Consider the following 20076-nt stretch of genomic DNA (forward strand, 5'->3'; position numbering starts at 1 on the left):
CCGCCCTGGGGAAACTGATGGCCTGCCAACCCCAACGCAGGAGAACTCCTCCTGCAAAGGAGCCCACAGTGTCCAGCTGGGAAGGGGGGGATCTGATCCTTTCTCCTCAGTCAGTGCTGATCACAGGTTTGCCCCAGAGGTAAAAGGACAGCTGCTCAGTGCTCCCGACAGGGCTCCTGGCTCCTCTGGGCATGCTCTATTTTAGCACCTAGGACCTTGACTTCTAATTTTCTGTTTAGTATCCCTCCCCAGGCAGTGAGCAAACTGGGAGTGGGGGCTGAGGGCTGTGTCTCACCTACAGGGAGCAAGGAGCTCATAAGCACGTGTTGCCCAGAAGACCTCAGCACAGGTCTAGCCAGGCCTGCACTTACCTGTTTCCTTTTTTAAACTCTGCCTCCAGGTACCGGATCCCATCCCGGGCCCCTGGGTGTTCTTTCTTCAGTAAATCCAGGCCGTCAATCACTGGTGGGCAATGTGGGCAGCAAAGGACAAAACAGATGAGTTCAGACTGCTGTGACATGGGGCTCTGCAGGAAGTATCTGAGCTCACCTCAGAACACACTACAGGAAGAGAGGGACCATGGCTCCAAACACGGCTCCCAAAGTTCTCTGAAAATGTGACCTTCTGCCAGCAATATACTTACCAACGCTCTCACATATTTCCTCAGCTGTCTCCCAACTGTCTCGTGAGGCACATCGGGGATTGTTATGCCCATTTCACAGATAAAGTGACAGGTTCAGAGAGGTGACAGATCTTGACTAAGGTTTCTGTGTATAAACTGGACCCCAAATAAGGGTCTCCCAATCCCAAGCCCAGAGTGTCTTTTAGCCACACTCAATCTGTCCCCCTACCTCCCCAATATGCTTACCTGTCCTTGGGATGATGACAATGAAGCGGCCACTGGTGGCCAGCTGGCGGATGACAGGGAGGTGGTGACAGAGGGCCTGGGTGTCAGGGACGAGGTAGGGAGACATAGCTGACTGGGCCTTGGGCTGCTGCAGGCTGCCCTCCAGCTGAGAGACCTCAAGCTGGTGAGAGAAGGCACAGAGGGCAGAGCTGTGTGGGGCCCCTGCAGCCTGGGCAGGGGGACAGTGGTGCTCAAGGCGGCTCTTATGGGGCTCCTCCTGTTGCTAAGGGGGACAAGAGACCCTTTCTACCAGTGGCCTTGGGGGAAAAGGAGACAGAAATAAGGGTTAAGGGAAAGAGAAAAGTGAAGGGAAAGAGAAGTGAAGGCAGAAGGGGGCAAATGAAAGAGCGAACAGGGAGGGGGATCCGGGAGAAGCCGAGGCGTGTAGCAGCACAGAGCAGGACTGCAGCAAAAGCAGGAAAGATCTGCCAGTGGGGTTTAAGCAAAAGCTACAGTCTAACTTATTAACAGGATTTGTTTTGTAAAATTTGGATTCAGTCAAAAGGCCACACTCAAGGATCCAGAAGGCCACACGTGGCCCCAAGGCTGCACGTTCCCCACGCCTGAGCTAGACCAAGAGCAGAAAGAGCACGTGGGCCCTGATTTCCTACCTGAAGTCGCAGCTGAGCCATGTCTCTCATGAGCCTGTTCCGACGAGCTTCCTCCTGTGCCTATGAAAGAAAAAAACAAGTTGGGGGGAGTTGGGAGTATATTTCCTTCTCTTGGTCAAAAGGACCAAGAGGAATTCCTGGGTCTGAAACGTGTGGCCTCATGTAAAGTCACCTATCACTCCTGCTAAATAAGGGGAAGAGAGGGACAGAAGAAAAAATATTCCTCTGCTGCACTCTGAACAACTTCCACTACCAGCCCACTGCAGGTCGGCCACTCCCGGCACTGTGGGAGAGGGAGCAGACAGCCACGCATGGTTACCATGCACGACACCGCCCGGCTGTGCCTCAGGGTTCAATCTCCACTCTTCTGCTCTTCCTAATTTGGTCTCCCGTCCCAAGAGATGCCACCCACACACACCCCTCACCTTCTATCCCCATCCACTTGCCAGCATCTTCCAGATCTGCAGGTTCAGCCCAGGCCTGACCAGCCTGAGTTCCAGACCCACACATCCCGCTGCCTCCTCAGCAGCCCCATCTGCTCCTCAGAACCTGCTTCTCTTCCTCTGGTGTTCCCTAGCTTGGTAACTAAACCACCATCTGCCCAAATCAGAAAGCTCAGGGCTGGCTTTGAGTCCTGCCTCTCTCTCAGCCCCAGAAGTTATCAGCTTCCCAGTCCTGTCAATTGTGCCTTTTATACAGCATGTGAATCCTTCCGCCTCCCTCCACCTCCACTGTGAAAGCCAGTATCTCTCCCTGACTATTGTAACAACTTCCTTACTGGTCTCTGCCTCTAATTCAGCCCCTTTTCTCCTCCCACAATGAAGGCAATCTTTCAAAAACCTTCTGGGGTTCATCACAGCCCTGCCTAAAAGTCCTTTGACTATTTCCCTGTCTTCTAGATGAAGTCCAAATTCCTTAATATGGTCTAAAAGATGAGGTTAAGGATGACAACTTTATCCTTTAAGATATGGGGAGCCACTGAAGGCTCTTCGATGAACAAAGTGACATCCCAAAGTGGTGCTTTAAAATATATTAATCTCATTCTAATCAAGAGATGATACCAGACAAACCCAAATTGAGGGAACCAAAAACTAACTGACCAGTACTCTTCACAAGTGTCAAAGGTATGAAAGACAAGGAAAAATCAAGAACTGTCCAAGATTGGAGGAGACAAAGGATACGTAACAATCAAATATAAGGGATCCTGGATTGGATCATAAAAGACAAAACAGATATTAGTGGGAGAACTAGTGAAAAAAAAAATTTTTTTTTGAGACAGAGTCTTGCTATGTTGCCCAGGCTAGAGTGAGTGCCGTGGCGTCAGCCTAGCTCACAGCAACTTCAAACTCCTGGGCTCAAGCGATCCTACTGCCTCAGCCTCCCGAGTAGCTGGGACTACAAGCACGTGCCACCACATCTGGCTAATTTTTCTACTTTTTAGTAGAGATGGACGGGGTCTCGCTCTTGCTCAGACTGGCCTCAAACTCCTGAGCTCAAGTGATCCTCCCACCTCAGCCTCCCTGAGTGCTAGGATTACAAGAGTGAGCCACCATGCCCGGCCTCCTAGTGAAATATTAATAAAGTCAGTAGTTAATAAATAGTATTGTACTGAGCCTAATTTCTTAGTTTTGATAATTACGTTAGAGTTATGCAGGATCCACCCTCACCCCCTGCAGAGTCCTATAACAAAGAATTGTCCTGCCCAAAACACCAGTAGCATCCCTTTGAGAAACCCTGCTAGAGGAAGGAAGGAATGGAAGCAGAGCAGAGCCCAGGTGAAAGTCATTTCCTTATGGGCCCTGTGGGTGACTGGCAAGGAAGGACAGCACTGTGGACAAACTGCCCTCTTTCCCACTGTAGCAATCATGCCTGTTAGTCTTACTTTTACGCTGAAATTGTGACTGTGAAACCTCATGTTCAAGTGAGCGGGCTGGGGGCACTTGGGTAAGCCCTGCCAGAGAACTAACACAGGTGAGTGGGACCCACCCGGACCAGGAGGCTCTGATCTCACCAGCCCAACAGTTCAAACGCATGTGGGCCTACATGTTCCTCAGAGGCAAAACTTACCTTCAGAGGTCCCATCAGGAAGCAGGGGTCCCCAAACCAGACACTGGAGCCCCTGTGAGAGTGTGCTGCGGCTCCTGGTGTCTGCCCAGCCTACAGAGAAGCTAAGTCCCTAAAGCAGCATAGAACAGCCACGATAAGAACTCAGGTTTGCCCACCTCCAGAGCCTGGCTCTACCACTGACTGTACCTTTATGACCTTGGGAATGTTCTTGTCTTTCTGCATTTTCTCAACCATAAAATGAGGATGCCAGCACCTATTCATAGGGCTGCTGCAAGGGTTAAATGAGATGTCACATGCAAACCAGGCTTTGCACACAGAAAGCTCTAGTAAATGACAGGGGGTGGCAGCATGACAACAACACTCCTGGTGCTGGGGGATAAACCCTGTGGGGCGGAAGTCTGTGACTTCAGCAGAGCAGGAAGCAGACCCAGCAGGCAGTAGCCTGTAAGTTCAGCACCACACTCGAGGGGCTCAGGTACTCCCTCCCCCTCAGCAGGAGTCTTCAGGAGCTTTAGGCTGAAGGAAATGTCTGTAAAAACTCTTAACATTTTTTCAAACTGTGTAACTTCCCCATGATTATTTTTATAAGCCCCTGTGTTTTCCCCTATGTAATAGCAATAAAAGCCTTAACACAAAAGGTTTTTTTTTTGTTTGTTTTGTTTTGTTTTTGAGACAGAGTCTCACTCTGTTGCCTGGGCTAGAGTGAGTGCCGTGGCGTCAGCCTAGCTCACAGCAACCTCAAACTCCTGGACTCAAGCAATCCTCCTGCCTCAGCCTCCCGAGTAGCTGGGACTACAAGCATGCGCCACCATGCCCGGCTAATTTTTTTTATATATATGTTTTTAGCTGTCCAGATAATTTCTTTCTATTTTTAGTAGAGACAGGGTCTCACTCTTGCTCAGGCTGGTCTCGAACTCCTGAGCTCAAACGATCCGCCCGCCTCGGCCTCCCAGAGTGCTAGGATTACAGGCGTGAGCCACCGTGCCTGGCCACAAAAGCTTTGTTTTTAATAAAATGTGCTTGTTTTTAAGACGGCAAGGAAGGGAGTTTTTGTAAAGCCTATGTCCCCTCCCAGCTAAGCAGAATGTCCGCAGGAAAGGGGGCTCAGAGGGTGGGGAAGCTGCCAGCCCGGGGCTGAGGGGAAGAAAGAATGTTGGGGAGAGGATTGGCTTGGGATGAAGAAACTCTGCGGATTGCTGAGGCCCGTGGGCCGTACTTCCTGTGCCAGACACTAACACCCCAAGTGTGCTGGTGCCACTTAGCTCGGCCAGGACAACATGCCCAGGGCTGTGCAGGCCCCACTGTGGAAACAAGATTGTTGCTCACAAAGTATCAGCCCCACAAGAGGAAGGACTGTCTCGTCCACTGCTATAACCCCAGTGCCTAGAATATCGACGTGTCTGACACAAAGCAGACTCTCAGTAGTATTTGTGGAATGAATTACTGAATGGAAGAGGTAGCACAGGCCACTTCCTAGTCTTTGGGGCTGGCCCCTGTGGGATGGGATCATGTCTGGGACGGCAGGGTTTCAGCATGGTGCCTGATACTAAGAGCTCTCCTCTCCCTTCCAGTCCTCAGTCGTTATCCAAAGGGAAGGGGAAGGGGAGTGTGCTGAGCAGCACAAGCTCCCTAAGACACTGCAAGGTACTTTGTACGCACCAGCATTCCATCTTCATAAAAACCCCATAAAGTTGAATCTGTTTTTTCTCACACAGCTAAGGAAACTGGCTTAGTAAGGTTAAGTGCCCTGCTCAATTCACAGAGTAAGAAGTAACAGAGAGGGCCCTCAACCCCAAGTCAGCCTGGGTGCAGGTCCTGAGCCACACAGCCTCTGTTCAAAGTACCTCTCATTCCCTGGCTGTCAGCTCCATCCCTCAGTCCCTCCCAGGCCTCCTTCTGGAAGCCCAGCCTCCCCTCCCCTCTCCCTAGGCTCGGTTTCCCCAACCCCTCCCACCACGTTCTTCAGGTGAAGACCACCAGTGTGCCTGAGCCTCTTCCCCCGGCTTCTCAGTGAGCCCAGTGGGAGCAGAGCCCACAGGGAGGGGTGGGCCTGACTCACCATGCGGAACTGCGCCTGGGCCTGCTGCAATAGGCTCTCCTGCTCCGATTGGGCGATGCTGACGAAGATGCCGACCTCTGGGTTGAACTGTAGGATGCTGCCTTGCAGACGGGAGATGAAGTGACCAAAGCTGCGGATGCAGCAGATGCGCACCACTGCCTGTGGGGAGATAGGGGCAGGCCAGCTGAGCAGGGCCCTCCAGGCCAACCCTGCCTGCCAGGACTCCCTCCCCCCACCTCCATGGTGGCCCAGCCACCTCAGCAACAAGGGCTCCCTGAAAAGTGTCTGTGGGGTGGGAAAGAGCAGCATTGAGGCCCAGAGCCTCTAGCTGCCAGAAAAGGAGTAAGCAGATAGGGCAAGGAGGCTCCTAGGAGGACAGGGAATCAGGAGTGAGGCTGAAGAGAAAGGGAAAAGGGCACTGGGCTGGCAGTGAAGAGATCTGGGCTCTAATACCACCTCTGTCCTCTAGATCTCAACTCCTCACATGTAAAATAAGGAGACTGAACTGCATCAACATTTCCAACTGATTTTTGCAGTCAGTAAAACCATTCTTCCCCTGAAATAAAAATCTTACTTAGAACCCCAAAATATAAATATGGGTGCTTCATTCTGTTACTTTGTAACTAGGAGCCATTGCATTTACTAAATGTCCCTGAATAAATGTAAGTTACCAGTTGTGATTTTATACATAAAGGCCAGAAGCTATTTTACCCAATCATGACTTACTGTATGCATTACTCAATGAAAAATACCTGAAGTAACCATGTAACTGCTTAGGAGATCCATTTGTTTCATTACATAAAACAAATTTGTCATTAAACTCATGTTTGAACCATGAATTTCCCTTCTGTGTTTCAAAAGGCTTGTAGCAAATCTAAAAATCTGGTGATATTTAATGTTCATGTATGTATCTAAACACCCACATATATCTGTGATTTAAGTGGGAGAAGTCTTGCTAATTATATGCCACAGAAGAGCAAAATTCTATGCAAATTTATACCTCTCCTTACCGTAAGGCATAGAGAATGCATGATGGTTTTTCCTTGATGTACCCATATAATTGGTAATGGATGATAACTTAATAAACTTGTGTGATATAAAAGCAGTATATCATGTTCTACCACTTCATGTTATCCCTTCCCTTGTCTGCAAAGGTACTACTGGCTGCAAGAAAAACATTTTGGTTAGCTTTGTATGACAGTAGTCTTTCTCTACATAGTTTTTCTATAAAAACTGGTTTTATAATCATGAGTGGAAAAGGGCAGGTTGAATCAAGGTGAATGAATCTTAAATGAGCACACCTGCCTGCCACCCCTGTTCCTTCAGCTGAGTGCTGCACGTCATGGACTCTGTGACAGAAAAATCCCGGTGCTGGGTGTCCTTTTATGACATGGAGTTCTGCATATAGATTAATTTAAAATGTACCTCTTGTTTACATAATTTTTTTTTTTGAGACAGAGTCTCACTCTGTTGCCCAGGCTAGAGTGCCGTGGCATCAGCCTAGCTCACAGCAACCTCAAACTCTTGGGATCAAGCGATCCTACTGCCTCAGCCTCCCGAGTAGCTGGGACTACAGGCATGCGCCATCATGCCCGGCAATATATATATACATATATACATACATATATATATACATATATATATACACACACACACATATATATATATATTTTTAGTTGTCCATATATAATTTCTATTTTTAGTACAGACAGGGTCTCGCTCTTGCTCAGGCTGGTCTCGAACTCCTGAGCTCAAACAATCCACCCGCCTCGGCCTCCCAGAGTGCTAGGATTACAGGCGTGAGCCACCGCGCCCAGCCTGCATAATTTTAAAAGATAATGTTGCCAAACTTTGGAAATGTTAATGTTCAAACTGAAAATCTCCACTACATGTAACTTTCTTCCTCTGGATCGGTACATGGCTCATAATCCCAGCCAGCGGTTTGATCTGTTCCAGTGTCAACTGCCACATGCTCTGCTTCAAGGGGGAGCTAGTCTTCTGTGAATTTTTTGTATATAAGTATTTGTTACAAATATTTTAGCAAATGCTTTCTATTTCTCTTGCTTGTGCATATCTTGGCTAGCGTTACAGAAGAATAGCGCAAACATTATTTCCTTACTGGGGAATGAGGGTTTTTTTTCTATTCTTTTTTTTTTAGTTTGTGTGTGGGGGTGGGTAGAGGATAGGGTGGTTTATGTTGAATGTTTAGTTTTCTTCTGCATGATATACCTTCATACTGTAGGAATAATAAAATATTTAAAACTTGGGGGAAAAAACAGACTCCAGCCAAGCTGCTCTGATTAGAGAGGGAACAGCCAGGGCGGGTGTGTGTGTCAGGGGAAGCAACCAGGTGGCCTGTCTGCTTGGCTGCCCTCTGCTGCCCCCACACGGCCCATGCAGTGACACAGATTCAAGGGTGAAAGCTGCTGGACTAAGTGGGCAGCGCGTTCCATTCCAGTCCTAACTTTCTCTGATTGATGTTCAGCTCAGAGAAGGCTGGGCCCAGAGTTAGAAAAGAGCCTAGTAGGCGACTTCTCGGGCCCCTCTCTTGGGACCCGTGAAGCTCACCCGGAAAAAAAAGAAAAAAAGAAAAGAGACTGGTAAAGGTTTCAAAGCCCTAATAATAAACTTGTTCTGTCCTCTACAGAAGGCGGGGGAAGGGAGGGTTGCTCTACAAAAGCAGAAACTACCAACAACAGACCTTTGGAAGGACACCCTGCCAAGGCAAGGGAAGCAAGCTAAAATGGCACTGAATGAAGGGTGCACAGCCTGTCACCCTAGGGACACTCTCCTGTCTGGGTGAAGGGGGTGTCTTGCCGCTCCCTGCCTAGCCCACAGCCCCTGCTTTGCTTCTGTGTATGACTAACAAACAGAGCTCATGGCATGAAAGATGACACCTCACCTCCTCTAACGCGCTGACCAGGGGCCGATCTGTATCAAAGTTAAAGCGTCTGTGAGCAGCACGGAGCGGGGGCAGGTTACGAAGTGCCATGTCTTCTGGGAGCAGCAGGCTAGAAGGGAGGTCAGGCAGTTCACAACCTTCAAGAAGATCCTGGACCTCAGGACACAAGGCCAGGCCTGGGTGGAAAAAGGACACATCAGATCATCTACCCCGTGGGAGGTCCCAGTCAGAGGGACACAGCCCTTCCCTGTGGAAATTATCAGGCCAAGCAGACAGGACACACCCCTAGGAAAGGAGTAGGCGAGAGATGGAAGGAGGGAAGGAAAGAGAGACGGATATAAAAGAGCCAGTGAGGCAGAACTCTAGGATAGGACAGGGAGGTGGAAGAACAAGGATAGCTCATAACAGGAGGGCTCCCTGACGGAAGGATGGAAATGAAATCGAGGGCTCTGGGGGAGTGAATAGCCCTTCGTGAGTCTCAAGAGGTAGGAGCAGGTAGAGTTTTCTAGCTGGAGGGTGGCAGGAGGGGATGAGCCAGATGGATGAGCTCTGGAGGTCAAAGTCAATTCTCAGTGACCACAGGCATCCGTGTGACAGCAGTGCTTGGGCCTGGCTCCCAGGTTCCTCTTACTCTGCGCTTGCCCACCCTGCTACCTTCCCCAGGGAGCACACTCCCTTGCAGGCCAGGCTACCCGCCCACAGTGGGGCAGTATTGGGGTGGGAAACCGGAGAGGCCCAGACCACACAATGACTGCTGTGTGCTCAGGAAGCTGGGCAGTGAATCCCATTAACCTCCTTACCCCAAGGGCCAGGTTACCAGGAGGGGGATGGGCTTAGAGGGGTCAAAAAGGAAGAGGGGATGGGAGGGCGGTGCCAGGGACCCACTCACCAGACTCCTGGAGTTCGCCAGCAGCTGGCAACAGATTCAGCAACACAGACAGGCGGTTCCACAAACTTTGAGAGCTCTGGGCAAAGAGAGGGAAGAGGAGGCCTTTAGCCAGGGGCAGTGTTGGAGAACTCTGTGAGCAAGAAAAGCACCATACTGGGAGATCTGGGGCTATGTTCAGAGGCCTGGAGGGATTTGACCAAAAAAAATTAACAAAAGAGGTCACAGAACGCATGAAGACTTAGGCTGCTCCTATGAGGAATGAACAAGGAGACCACGGAGCCTTGCCGAACTTCTTCATCAGCCGAATGCTTCATGAAAGGAGAAGGCAGTGAGACCACAAGAAAGACTTTCTGGATGTGGGCAGTGGGCAAAGCTAGAGTGCAGGAAGAGGTGGCTTCTCCACGTCTAGCAGAAACCTTTCCCTTCAGACCTCCACGTGCCCATACTGGGGCACCTCTCTGGGGATGTGACCCAGCATCTCCATCTTCCCACACCTCCCTCAATGACTAACGACTGAGTAACCAGCTGTCATCAGACACACACACCCAGGGGTGTGCCTGGCCCTGACCCAAACTCTCTGGGGAAGGGGGCAACCCTCATGGAAGAGAGTCTTCCACAGAAGGGCAGGTGTGCTACTAGAAGAAAACACCACTCTGAGTAAATGCCTTAGAAATTAGAGGCTGAAGACTGAGACTCTAGGCCCAAGGACGAGAAAGCTGCCACGGCACCATCCAGCCGGCACAGCAGCTGGCCTGACCCCACAGTCCTGCCGTATGACTCTCCTTACACCGTTCCCCTGCCTAGCACACCTTCACAGCCCTTGTCACACGTTCCCGTCTCTTCTGTCACTATCCTCTACTCAATGCTCTCTCCCTTCTCTGGATTTTCGGTATTTATCTATCAAGTTTAGCCCTTGAACTCATACTTTCATTGGCATTGCTCATAATGGCAGGTATTATGCTCGACGTTGGGGACACAAAGCAGAATAAACAGCTTTCTCACTGTTCCCTGGCCACAAGCTCTCTGAGGACAAAGGTCACGCCTAACCCTTCCCTATAAAAAGCATAAGGGCCCAGCACAGACAAGTGCTTGGCAACAACTCTTGTCTTGATCAAACCATCTGAGGGGATTCACAGGCCCCACCCTGGCTCATCCCCTCCTCCACCACCGTGGGACCTGCGGGGCAGTGGAGGACTAACACACCTGTGCACACACAATGATGAGGTCGGGGTTGGTCCGCAGCCAGTCCAGGAAGACTTTCACAGCAGGAAGCAAGCCTTCAGCCATCAGGACCTGCAGCTTCTCCTGGATGCTGCGCTCATTCCGACAGGAGCGCCCACTGGACTCACTCCCTTCCGACTCAGAGCCCTCCTCAGATGCTGGGGGTGGGTGAGGAGAGAGAACCAGGATAAACAACCAACAGGCCTCGTTCTATGGGAGGAGCATGCCCCCACCTCGCCTGGACTCTTCAGAGGAATTCTGATATGACAGAGGTGGGGAATTCACTTACAGACCCTTGCCCAACTTTTCCAGGCCCACTAACTGCTTTTAAACCAAGAGCCTAGTGCCTCTTCAGTGTGATTCTTTCAGACTCAAGCTAAATGAGGTTGGTCTATAGCTATTCATTCAACTGACATTTATCAAGTGCCTACTCTGTGCTGGAAGGCAGGGCAAACAGAGGGGAGCTATATGGAGAGGGAGAAAACCCAGGGGGACAGAGTTCCTAGCTCTTCTACTTTGTAAGTCAGAACACTGGGCAGGTCACTTCACCTCCCCGAGCATCAGCTTCCTCATTTCTTTCATTCATTCAATATTTCTTAAGTCCCACCTATGTGCCAGGTACTGTGTTAGGTACTGGGGATACAGCAATAGACAAGACATATTCTGTCCTGCCCTCAAGAAGCCCACAGTCAGCTGGGCGCGGTGGCTCACGCCTGTAATCTTAGCACTCTGGGAGGCCAAGGCAGGTGGATCGCTCGAGGTCAGGAGTTCGAGATCAGCCTGAGCGAGACCCCATCTCTACTAAAAATAGAAATAAAAATTATCTGGACAACTAAAAATATAAATAGAAAAAATTAGCCGGGCATGGTGGTGCATGCCTGTAGTCCCAGCTACTCGGGAGTCTGAGGCAGTAGGATCACTTAAGCCCAGGAGTTTGAGGTTGCTGCGAGCTAGGCTGACGCCACGGCACTCACTCTAGCCCAGGCAACAGAGTGAGACTCTGTCTCAAAAAAAAAAAAAGAAGCCCACAGTCTAGCTGGGAAGACAGATGAGTCAATAAACCTCCCTGAAGTGGAAAAGGGCTGGAGGCTACACACACCCACAGGAGCCCACAGGAAGCAAATCTAACCTGTCTTTGAAGGAGTCCTAGACCAAGTTAACTTTTAAGCTAAAATCTGGGGGCAAGTAATAATTAATAATTAGCCAAGTGACAGGTTTTGGTCAAGGGAGAAGTATGTTCCAAACAGGGAGTACCACACACAAAAGTTTGGAGGGGCTGGGTGCGTGGCTCACACCAGCAATCCCGGCACTCTGGGAGGCCGAGGTGGAGGGATCACTGGAGCCCAGGGGCTAGAGACCAGTCTGGACAATACAATGAGACTTTGTCTCTACAAAAAAATAAAAGAATTAGCCAGGAGTGGTGGCTCATGCCTGTAGTCCCAGCTACTTAGGAGGCTGAGGCAGGAGGACCACTTGAGCCTGGGAGTTGGAGGTTGCAGTGAACTGTGATCACACCACTGCACTACAGCCTGGGCAACAGAGTAAGACCTGTCTCACCAAAAAAAAAAAAAAAAAAAAAAAAAAGTTTGGAGGTAAAAGACAGCATTTAAAGTAATATTTAACAATAACTCTTCGGCCGGGTGCAGTGCCTCATGCCTGTAATCCTAGCACTCCGGGAGGCCAAGGTGGGCGGATGGTTTGAGCTCAGGAGTTCAAGACCAGCCTGAGCAAGAGTGAGACCCCATCTCTAGTAAAAAATAGAAAGAAATTAGCTGCACAACCAAAAATATATAGAAAAAATTAGCTGCGCATAGTGGCGCATGCCTGTAGTCCCAGCTACTCGGGAGGCTGATGCAGTAGGATCACTTAAGCCCAGGAGTTTGAGGTTGCTATGAGCTAGGCTGACGCCAAGGCACTCTAGCCCGGGCGACAGAGTGAGACTTTGTCCAAAAACAAAACAAAACAAACAAACAAAAAAAACTCTTCTACCACAAGGTTGCCATGAAAGTTAAATAATACTATAGAACAATCCAGCCTAGCGCCTGGCATAGAGTAGGCTTAACAAATGGTTGCTGCTACTGAACAGGTACTTCCTTTGCAGGCAAGATGCTGAGGAGAGAAGTCTCATTCTAATTCACCTGCCTGGGCAGGTGCCGGTTTTTCTAGCTTCTAGGAGCCCTGGAGGGATCTAGGATGGCACCAGGGGAGGAAACTGCAGCTGCAATTGTTGTGTGGGGAGGAAAGCTCCAAACCCACAGGACAGGGTGGAGTGGGAAAGTAATAAAACCAAGAAATGGGTTGGGAGCTAGGAATGAGGACGTAAGCAGGAGAGGGATAGTTGGGGAAAAAACTCTGGGGTACACTACAGCAGAGTGCCAAAGGCACGACAGCAAGGGTAGAGACGAGAGGCCACTCACATAGAGAGGAAGCAATCTCTCTCAGGTGAGTGCCTATAGCATGAAGGTGTGTACCAGAGCAAGATGAAGAAGAGGCCCAAATACCTGGCTCTGAGGGCTTGTCCACATCTCCATTGACGCAGGGCCTGCAGCTGGCCACGGTGTGAGGTTCCGTGGTGGGCTGGAGGAGCAGGTTGCTGAAGGTGGGGGCCAGCCGGAAGCAGCGCTTGGTCTGGAACATCTGGGTGGACATGGCTTGTAGATTGCTGGCAATGCTAGCCTCACTGGAGCCCAGGGGGCCATTGAGGGAATCGGGAGCCTCTGATCTGGCCCGAGGGGGCTCCAGGGCTGGAGATCGTGTCCCCTCCTCCTCCTCCATATCTTCCAGATCTGATCGGGACTCCTGGCTGTTCATTTCCGAGTCTGTCTCGGCATCAAAGGCTGTTCCTCCACCTTCAAGACTCTTATCGGAGCCACTGTCCGAGCCCTCACTGGCCCGAGCTGAATCATGGCTTGAGTCTGATTCAAAGCCTTCACTCAAATCACTGTCATCACCAGCTTTGGGTGGGTGGCGGCGGCGGCGAAGGCAGGAGAGGCGGGAGAACTTACGGCTCTTTCGGCCCTCACTTGCTTGGGGTGCTGAGGGAGGTGGCTCAGGATCTGGTTCCTCCTCTTTCTCCAGAGGTTCCTTGGACTCCGGTTCATCTGTGGAAAGAGGAAAGTCAGGTGGGGCCTAGGGAACAAGCAGGTGGAGCCTCAAGGCGGGACCGTGCTCTCCAACACTTCCGCCCCAAGTCTGTTCCCTTCCTTGTTCCCATGCCCCATGCCTTCCCAGCCACGACCTCCACCATTCTCCCACCTGTGCCATCGCTCTGGAATGCAGGGACGGGGTTCTCGCCCTCTTCCAGCTCAGCCTGGAGTCGTATGTTGACATGATTGACGAGGTGAGAAAAGAGGGCCAGGGTAAAGGCAATGGCTGCACTGTACTGCTTGGATCCTGAAGCCAGGAAAGCCAGGCATTAGGGGCCCGGGGCCCTGATGAAGAGTAAGCACCATCAACTCCAACCCCCGCTTACCCATTCTCAACTCTTCCAAGGATCCAGCTACCCCTCAAAGCTTCTTAAGTAAAAATTATCGGTAAATTTCCCAGGTCTCTGCTCTTTTATCCCTCCTGTAATCTACCGTGTACCAGCTCACCTTGTGCTCCCTCATGTAAGCATATCCTCTTGTCCTGTCTTATCCTTTCTGGCTTTGAGGCTCCTTCCCGTACCACAAGTGCCTTCACACCCAGCCTGCTCCTACCTGCCTCCTTTCCAATCTTGCTCTACATACACCTTGGCCAGAAAAGTTTCCAGAACTGCCTAAGTGCTCCCAACAGCAAGGTCTGAATTCTGTATGGATGATGGCTAAACATCCTGACCCTGCTCTCTGCCTGGGTCCTGGCCAAAGGTGTGCAAGTCTGTGGGAAGTGGGGAGGGAGTGGGGAACAGAATGTGCCGTGGCCTGTGCTCATTCACCAGGAGCTCCTTTACGGTAAGGCTCCTTGGCCCTTACGCTCCCATAGCCAGGCAGTGACACGGGCAGTGAAGGGACTGCTTGTGGAAGCAAGTTTATGAATAAGGAACTACAGAGAAGGGTAGTGAGGATCCCAGAAGCCAGCAGAGAGAAGAGGAACACGGGGAAGGTTACCTGCTCTCTTCAAGCTGTGCACACCCATAAGGCAGATGATGACCATCTGAAAGATGAGAAGGTCCGGGAGGAAAGCATATCCACTCTCATACTCCTCCTCATCCTCACTGGCCAGGCTGAGGTTGGGTGAGGAGGGCAGGTAGAAGAGACAGAGGTTGAAATCCTCTAGGACCGACTGGCAAAGTGCAGTGAGCTCTGAGTCCACGGAGCTATGGAAGGGCAGGAGTGGAGAATACAAGATTCAGAGAAAGAACTATAGGATCCTGCAGGGAGACCTCAGAGAGAGCAGCAGGGAAGGGCAGTGCTGGACTGATCCCCACAATAGTCAAAACACAGGACGGGGTGTGGGTGGGCTTCCCATTCAGTCCCTCCCTCCTCAGCATCTCTTAAGCACCCATTTTGTGCCAGAGGGAGAGGTGCTGGGAGGAGGATGGGCAGAGAACCCTTGAGTGAAACCACGAGGGATGCCAAGGAAGGACCAACTGGCTAGAGAATTTCCAAATGAGGGCAGAACTCAACAGTCTACTCCCTTCAAGGTAGTAAAGGAACCATTATGGCTGGGGCTCATAAGACAGTTCTTCTAGGCTTCTACTTACCTACTTTTGGGCTGCAGGAGGCTTTGAAGATACATGAAGTTCACCAGCAACCTCTTAATGTCTTTACATCTGAAATGAAAGGAGCCCAAAGTAAACGCTGAACGCCTCCAAAGTCCCTATGGTCTTACTGCACCAACTGCAGAAAGACCCTCTCCCCTCCCTCCCACAGGCCCCACTCACCGCTTTTTGCTGGGAGAGAGTTTCCGAGTCTCACACTTCTTTAGTTGGTGGTACATTTTGGCTGCCTTGTCATACAGCCGCTTGAGGTTCCCATAGGCCCCCTCAAAGGACACTTCTGACTGGATGCTGAAGGAGATACAGAGGTGAGGTATTGAGTCTTGGCAGGGGAAGAGGTGGAGATGGGAAATGTCACTCTGCTGAGGCTTTAAGGAACATTACTAGTACATATAGGCCACCCCTTGCCTCACCTTCTACAAGCACACTCAGGGTAAAAGACTCCTGAGCTATCTTTCCTGATAAAACACACACACACAAAACTTCCAGATTAATTTGAGTACAGATGATGTATTACTCTCCTCTGTATCTAGAAAGGAGACAATCCTGCTCTATGTTAAAAACTTAACTTAGTTACTAACCTCAAAATACATTATCTATCTTTTTTTAAGCATAGAGCATTTTATAATAGATGGCATTTTTTTTTTTGAGAGTGTCACTCTGCCTGGGCTAGAGTGCCATGGTGTCAGCCTAGCTCACAGCAACCTCAAACTCCTGGGCTTAAGTGACCCTACTGCCTCAGCCTCCCGAGTAGCTGGGACTACAGGCATGCGCCACCATGCCCAGCTAATTTTTTCTATATATTTTTAGTTGTACAGCTAATTTCTTTCTATTTTTAGTAGAGACAGGGTCTCGCTCTTGCTCAGGCTGGTCTCGAACTCCTGACCTCCAGTGATCCTCCCGCCTTGGCCTCCCGGAGTGCTAGGATTACAGGCGTGAGCCACCGCGCCCGGCCAATAGATAGCACTTAACAAGCATTTACCATGTGCAAGAATATTTACATGCACTATTTCAGTTAATCCTCCCAACACCCAAACACTAACATGTATTGAGCGAGCACCCACTGTGTCAGGTTTTACATTGATCGTGGTCACACAGCTGACACATAGAAGAGCTGAATCTACAACCTAACTCCGCCTTATTACAAAACCAGTGACCTTAACACTATCTGACACTGTCTTTTTGTGCCTTGTTTTTTAAAGACAAGTTTTTAATTTAAAAAGCAAGGTATAAAAAATAGGCCAGGCATGGTGGTGTGTGCCTGTAGTTCCAGCTATTCAGCAAGGCAGGAGCCCAGACTTTGAGGCTGAGCCCAGAATTTGAGGTTGCCATGAGCTACGATGATGCCACTGCACTGCACTCTATCCAGGGTGACAGAGTGATACCTTGTCTCAAACAAAACAAAACAAAAACAAAAAAAAGAAATATGTTCATGGTAAATTGAAGATAGCCACAAATTGTTTCATTTACTTACTTATTTTTGAGACAGGGTCTTGCTCTGTCACCCAGGCTGGAGTGCAGTGGTGCAATCATAGCTCACTGCAGCCTCAAACACCTGGGCTCAGGGGGATCCTCCTGCATAGCTGGGACTACAGATGCATGTCACCACACCTGGCTAATTTTTGTATTTTTTGTAGGGATGGAGTCTCACTACGTTGCCCGGGCTGGTTTTGAATTCCTGGCCTCTAACAATCCTCCCACCTTGGCCTCCCAAAGTGCTGGGGTTACAGGAGTGAGCCACTGTGCCCGGCCTGAATCACTATTACTTAACAGTATTCTGGTTTACCTATCAGCCTCATGTGCACTTGGTTACAGTGACTAAGTACCCTAAGCCTAATGGATTTTGGGTGCTCTGAAAACTTTTTTTATTCTAAAAGCTGAAGGTCAGACCCACGCAAGCAGTGACCTAGCCTGCTAACTGGTCCTTCCATGTGCTTGACAGCACATTAAGACAATGGAACTCTAGAATTCTGAGGTTCTTGTCAGAGGCCACTTTGGTAACATTTTACCAACTATATCAAATTTACTTCCTTCTTCAGGAAGACAGCAATCCTGTATATTGCACATGATACTGAATAGCTATTTTAGCTGCCACAATGCCTACAATTCCAAGTGGCTACGTGAACAGCAGCAGGACTGTGTCAAGGTCCCCGAGTGGAGGGCCCCCTCAATTGCAGCATTCTCCTATCTGTCTCAGCCAGGAGCTGGAGAAGGGAGGAAGCAAAGACTGAAGACAAAGTAGGAATGATACGGACACGAAAGCAGGGCTGGGGAAAGAGCTGGCAAATACTCACCAGCGCAGGTAGCAATACATGGCTTCCACATTATAGTACTTGCTGCCGGCCAGGGTGCCCAGCTGGTTGAAGGGCATTCCTGGTGAGAAAGAGAATCCATGCAGTCTGAGGACACAACTCATTCAAAGATGCCGGGCCCAACCAATGCTAACCATCAGAAAACTCGTGGGGAAAATGCTGGGTCTGCAGGTGACACTGGTGTCTCAGGTGACAAGCAGCTTAGTCTTGTTCCTTTAGGGGATTACTGACTGCTTCTTACTTCCCATCAGCTTGTGTCTGCTTGGTCTGCCAGGGGTTACCTGCACTGATTAGGTGCCACCCCTTCAGCTTCCATTATGGCTCTTCCAAGGTTGACAGAACTCCATGGAGCCCTCTCCTCTATCCCAGCTCAGTTTCTCACCTCTGGATGCTCCTTCAACATGCAAACTCCCACCTCTCCTGGTAAAGGAATCTTACCCCTTCTCTCACTCACTGCATGTCCTGTGAGGCAGCTGTATTTGCTCCTCTTTGTACAGAGACTTTAGGGAGAAGGAAGCTATTTTCTCTCTTCCTTCTCTTCTGCCTCCCTCCTTCTTAGTTCAAAACTTTCCCATTTCTCTTTCCCTTCCACCATCTTCTGAGTGTGTTACAAGGGGGAAAATGTGTAACCAAGGTGAAGTACAAGAGCTGAGGGTGAGGAGGAGCTGGGGGAAGTGAACATGACCTGTCTGCCATCTAAAAAACAACACTGTCTTCCTCTTGGAAAATCCTGCTGGTTTGGGAGGCCCCAAAGTGGGTCCACTTACCAATCTGGGGAGCTACTGACAGGGCTTGGTAGTAAAATCTCTCGGCTAGCAGCTCAGTGTCTACACCAGCTAATTCATTCTGATATCGCGCTGCAGAAGAGAGGGAAGGAAAATGTCATGATTTCAAGTTTCAGAAAACCCTCACCCCCTCATCTGGGAGTCCACTCTGAGGAGCTATAACAAGAGCCTGGAAGAAAGTACCTGAGCTAGGAGGCAGATTGCTGGGGTCTCTGGCACAGTCCTAAATCTGCATGACTATGGGCAAATTGTTCAACTCTTCCTTGCTGGTAGGTTCAAAATGTAAAGAATATTTAGTGTTTGTAAACAGGCTCTCTTGATTACTTCCTCCTAATAAAGGGGAGCTGCAGTATATGTAATTACTTGCAGAGACCTCTGATATTTGGTTCTGGAATGCAACTGCTCAGTTCTAGAAAGAAGACATTACTAATGACGCTTTGGTCCATCTAACATGAAACAGCTGACTCTCTGCAAACACTGCCATGAGAGGTCCAGGAGTGGGCTGGGGGCAGGGATAGGATTCTCAAGTCAATAAAAGATAATGCACCCAGCAGCCACACACTAGCAGTCTAATGAGGAACCACTGTCTGTCAGGACTGTAGACCCAGGAGCCATAAGGCAAGAGAGTACTTTTCCATCCTTAGCAATATTTGTCAGGCAGATAAATCCTTCCTGAGGTCTAACTTCAATTCCTGTCCTGCTGAAGTTCCTATTCATCTAGGAGTCCATAAAGACAAAAGAAACCCTCAAAGAAGGAGAGTGATATCAAATTAAAATCTTCCTAACCCATTAGTGAAATGGAGATATCATCCTCACTTTCTTAAAACTCAAAGACATTTCCCTCTTTTTGTATTCACTGATCCTCTCTGACTGGCAGAAGGGCAGTGAAAAGAAGGGATCACAGGCAGACTGGAGGGAAAAAGTTACCAGGGGCCAAGCTATTCCTCCTGCTCTCTAATCATGTAAAGGGTGGTACCAACAACTGAAGCAGCTTGGCCTGTCCCGTAGCCTAAAGAGAAAACCGAAAGTTCAGATTCTTACACAAATCACCCAGGTACACTAGACATCGGTGGCATGCCATCTGTGCCCAATCCATCTCCTTCCCTGAGGCAGACACAGGCTTCTTGCAACCTGAGAGAGAAAGAGAACAACATTTATGAGCCCATTCTTCTGCCCCCAACCTACAGGGAATACCTCTCCTAAGCAGAGAAAGGCAATCAGGAATCCTAGGCCAGCTCTGGAACACTGTCTTCTGGGGCAGAGAAGACACTCATCCAGGACATAGAAACACAGACGATCACAGGTGGACATAGACAGGGACACAGATTCACAGGTAGGATTCAATCACAGGACAAGAAGGAACTGAAAGAGGAGGGCTAGAGCCCTCAACCCAGGACAGCACCCTGGGAGAAGGTCATCGTCAGAAGGATTCCAGAAAGGAGGAAGAGATAAGGCTCAAGTGTTGAGAAGGTCATGAGTCCCTTGGGTAGAAGCTACCTACATAGCGGTAAAAGGTGCGGGTAAAGATGGAAAACTAACTTGCCCGAGAGGAATGGAGTATGAATGAGGCCAGTGCACATGCTCCTGCTTCTGCCTAGTGGAGGAGGGCCCTGGAGAAGGCAGCCCA

At 49.7% G+C, this 20076-nt stretch overlaps 1 protein-coding gene across 1 annotated transcript in view; it reads right to left on the bottom strand.

Moving 5' to 3' along the window:
* SMG5 (SMG5 nonsense mediated mRNA decay factor) overlaps positions 1-20076 on the bottom strand; it is a 28833-nt gene that overhangs the window by 2837 nt on the left and 5920 nt on the right. The window contains exons 5-19 of the mRNA XM_045545353.1: positions 19491-19580; positions 18432-18521; positions 17647-17725; positions 15518-15643; positions 15338-15406; positions 14742-14950; positions 13912-14049; positions 13158-13757; positions 10639-10814; positions 9436-9511; positions 8547-8722; positions 5645-5803; positions 1519-1578; positions 869-1028; positions 372-462 (exon numbers count right to left, since the gene is read on the bottom strand). Of these exons, the coding sequence (XP_045401309.1) occupies positions 372-462; positions 869-1028; positions 1519-1578; positions 5645-5803; positions 8547-8722; positions 9436-9511; positions 10639-10814; positions 13158-13757; positions 13912-14049; positions 14742-14950; positions 15338-15406; positions 15518-15643; positions 17647-17725; positions 18432-18521; positions 19491-19580 (2299 nt within the window). The remainder of the gene's footprint in view (positions 1-371; positions 463-868; positions 1029-1518; positions 1579-5644; positions 5804-8546; positions 8723-9435; positions 9512-10638; positions 10815-13157; positions 13758-13911; positions 14050-14741; positions 14951-15337; positions 15407-15517; positions 15644-17646; positions 17726-18431; positions 18522-19490; positions 19581-20076) is intronic.

This window comes from Lemur catta, chromosome 3 (genome assembly GCF_020740605.2).
Source record: "Lemur catta isolate mLemCat1 chromosome 3, mLemCat1.pri, whole genome shotgun sequence".
In the NCBI taxonomy this organism is placed as follows: domain Eukaryota; kingdom Metazoa; phylum Chordata; class Mammalia; order Primates; family Lemuridae; genus Lemur; species Lemur catta.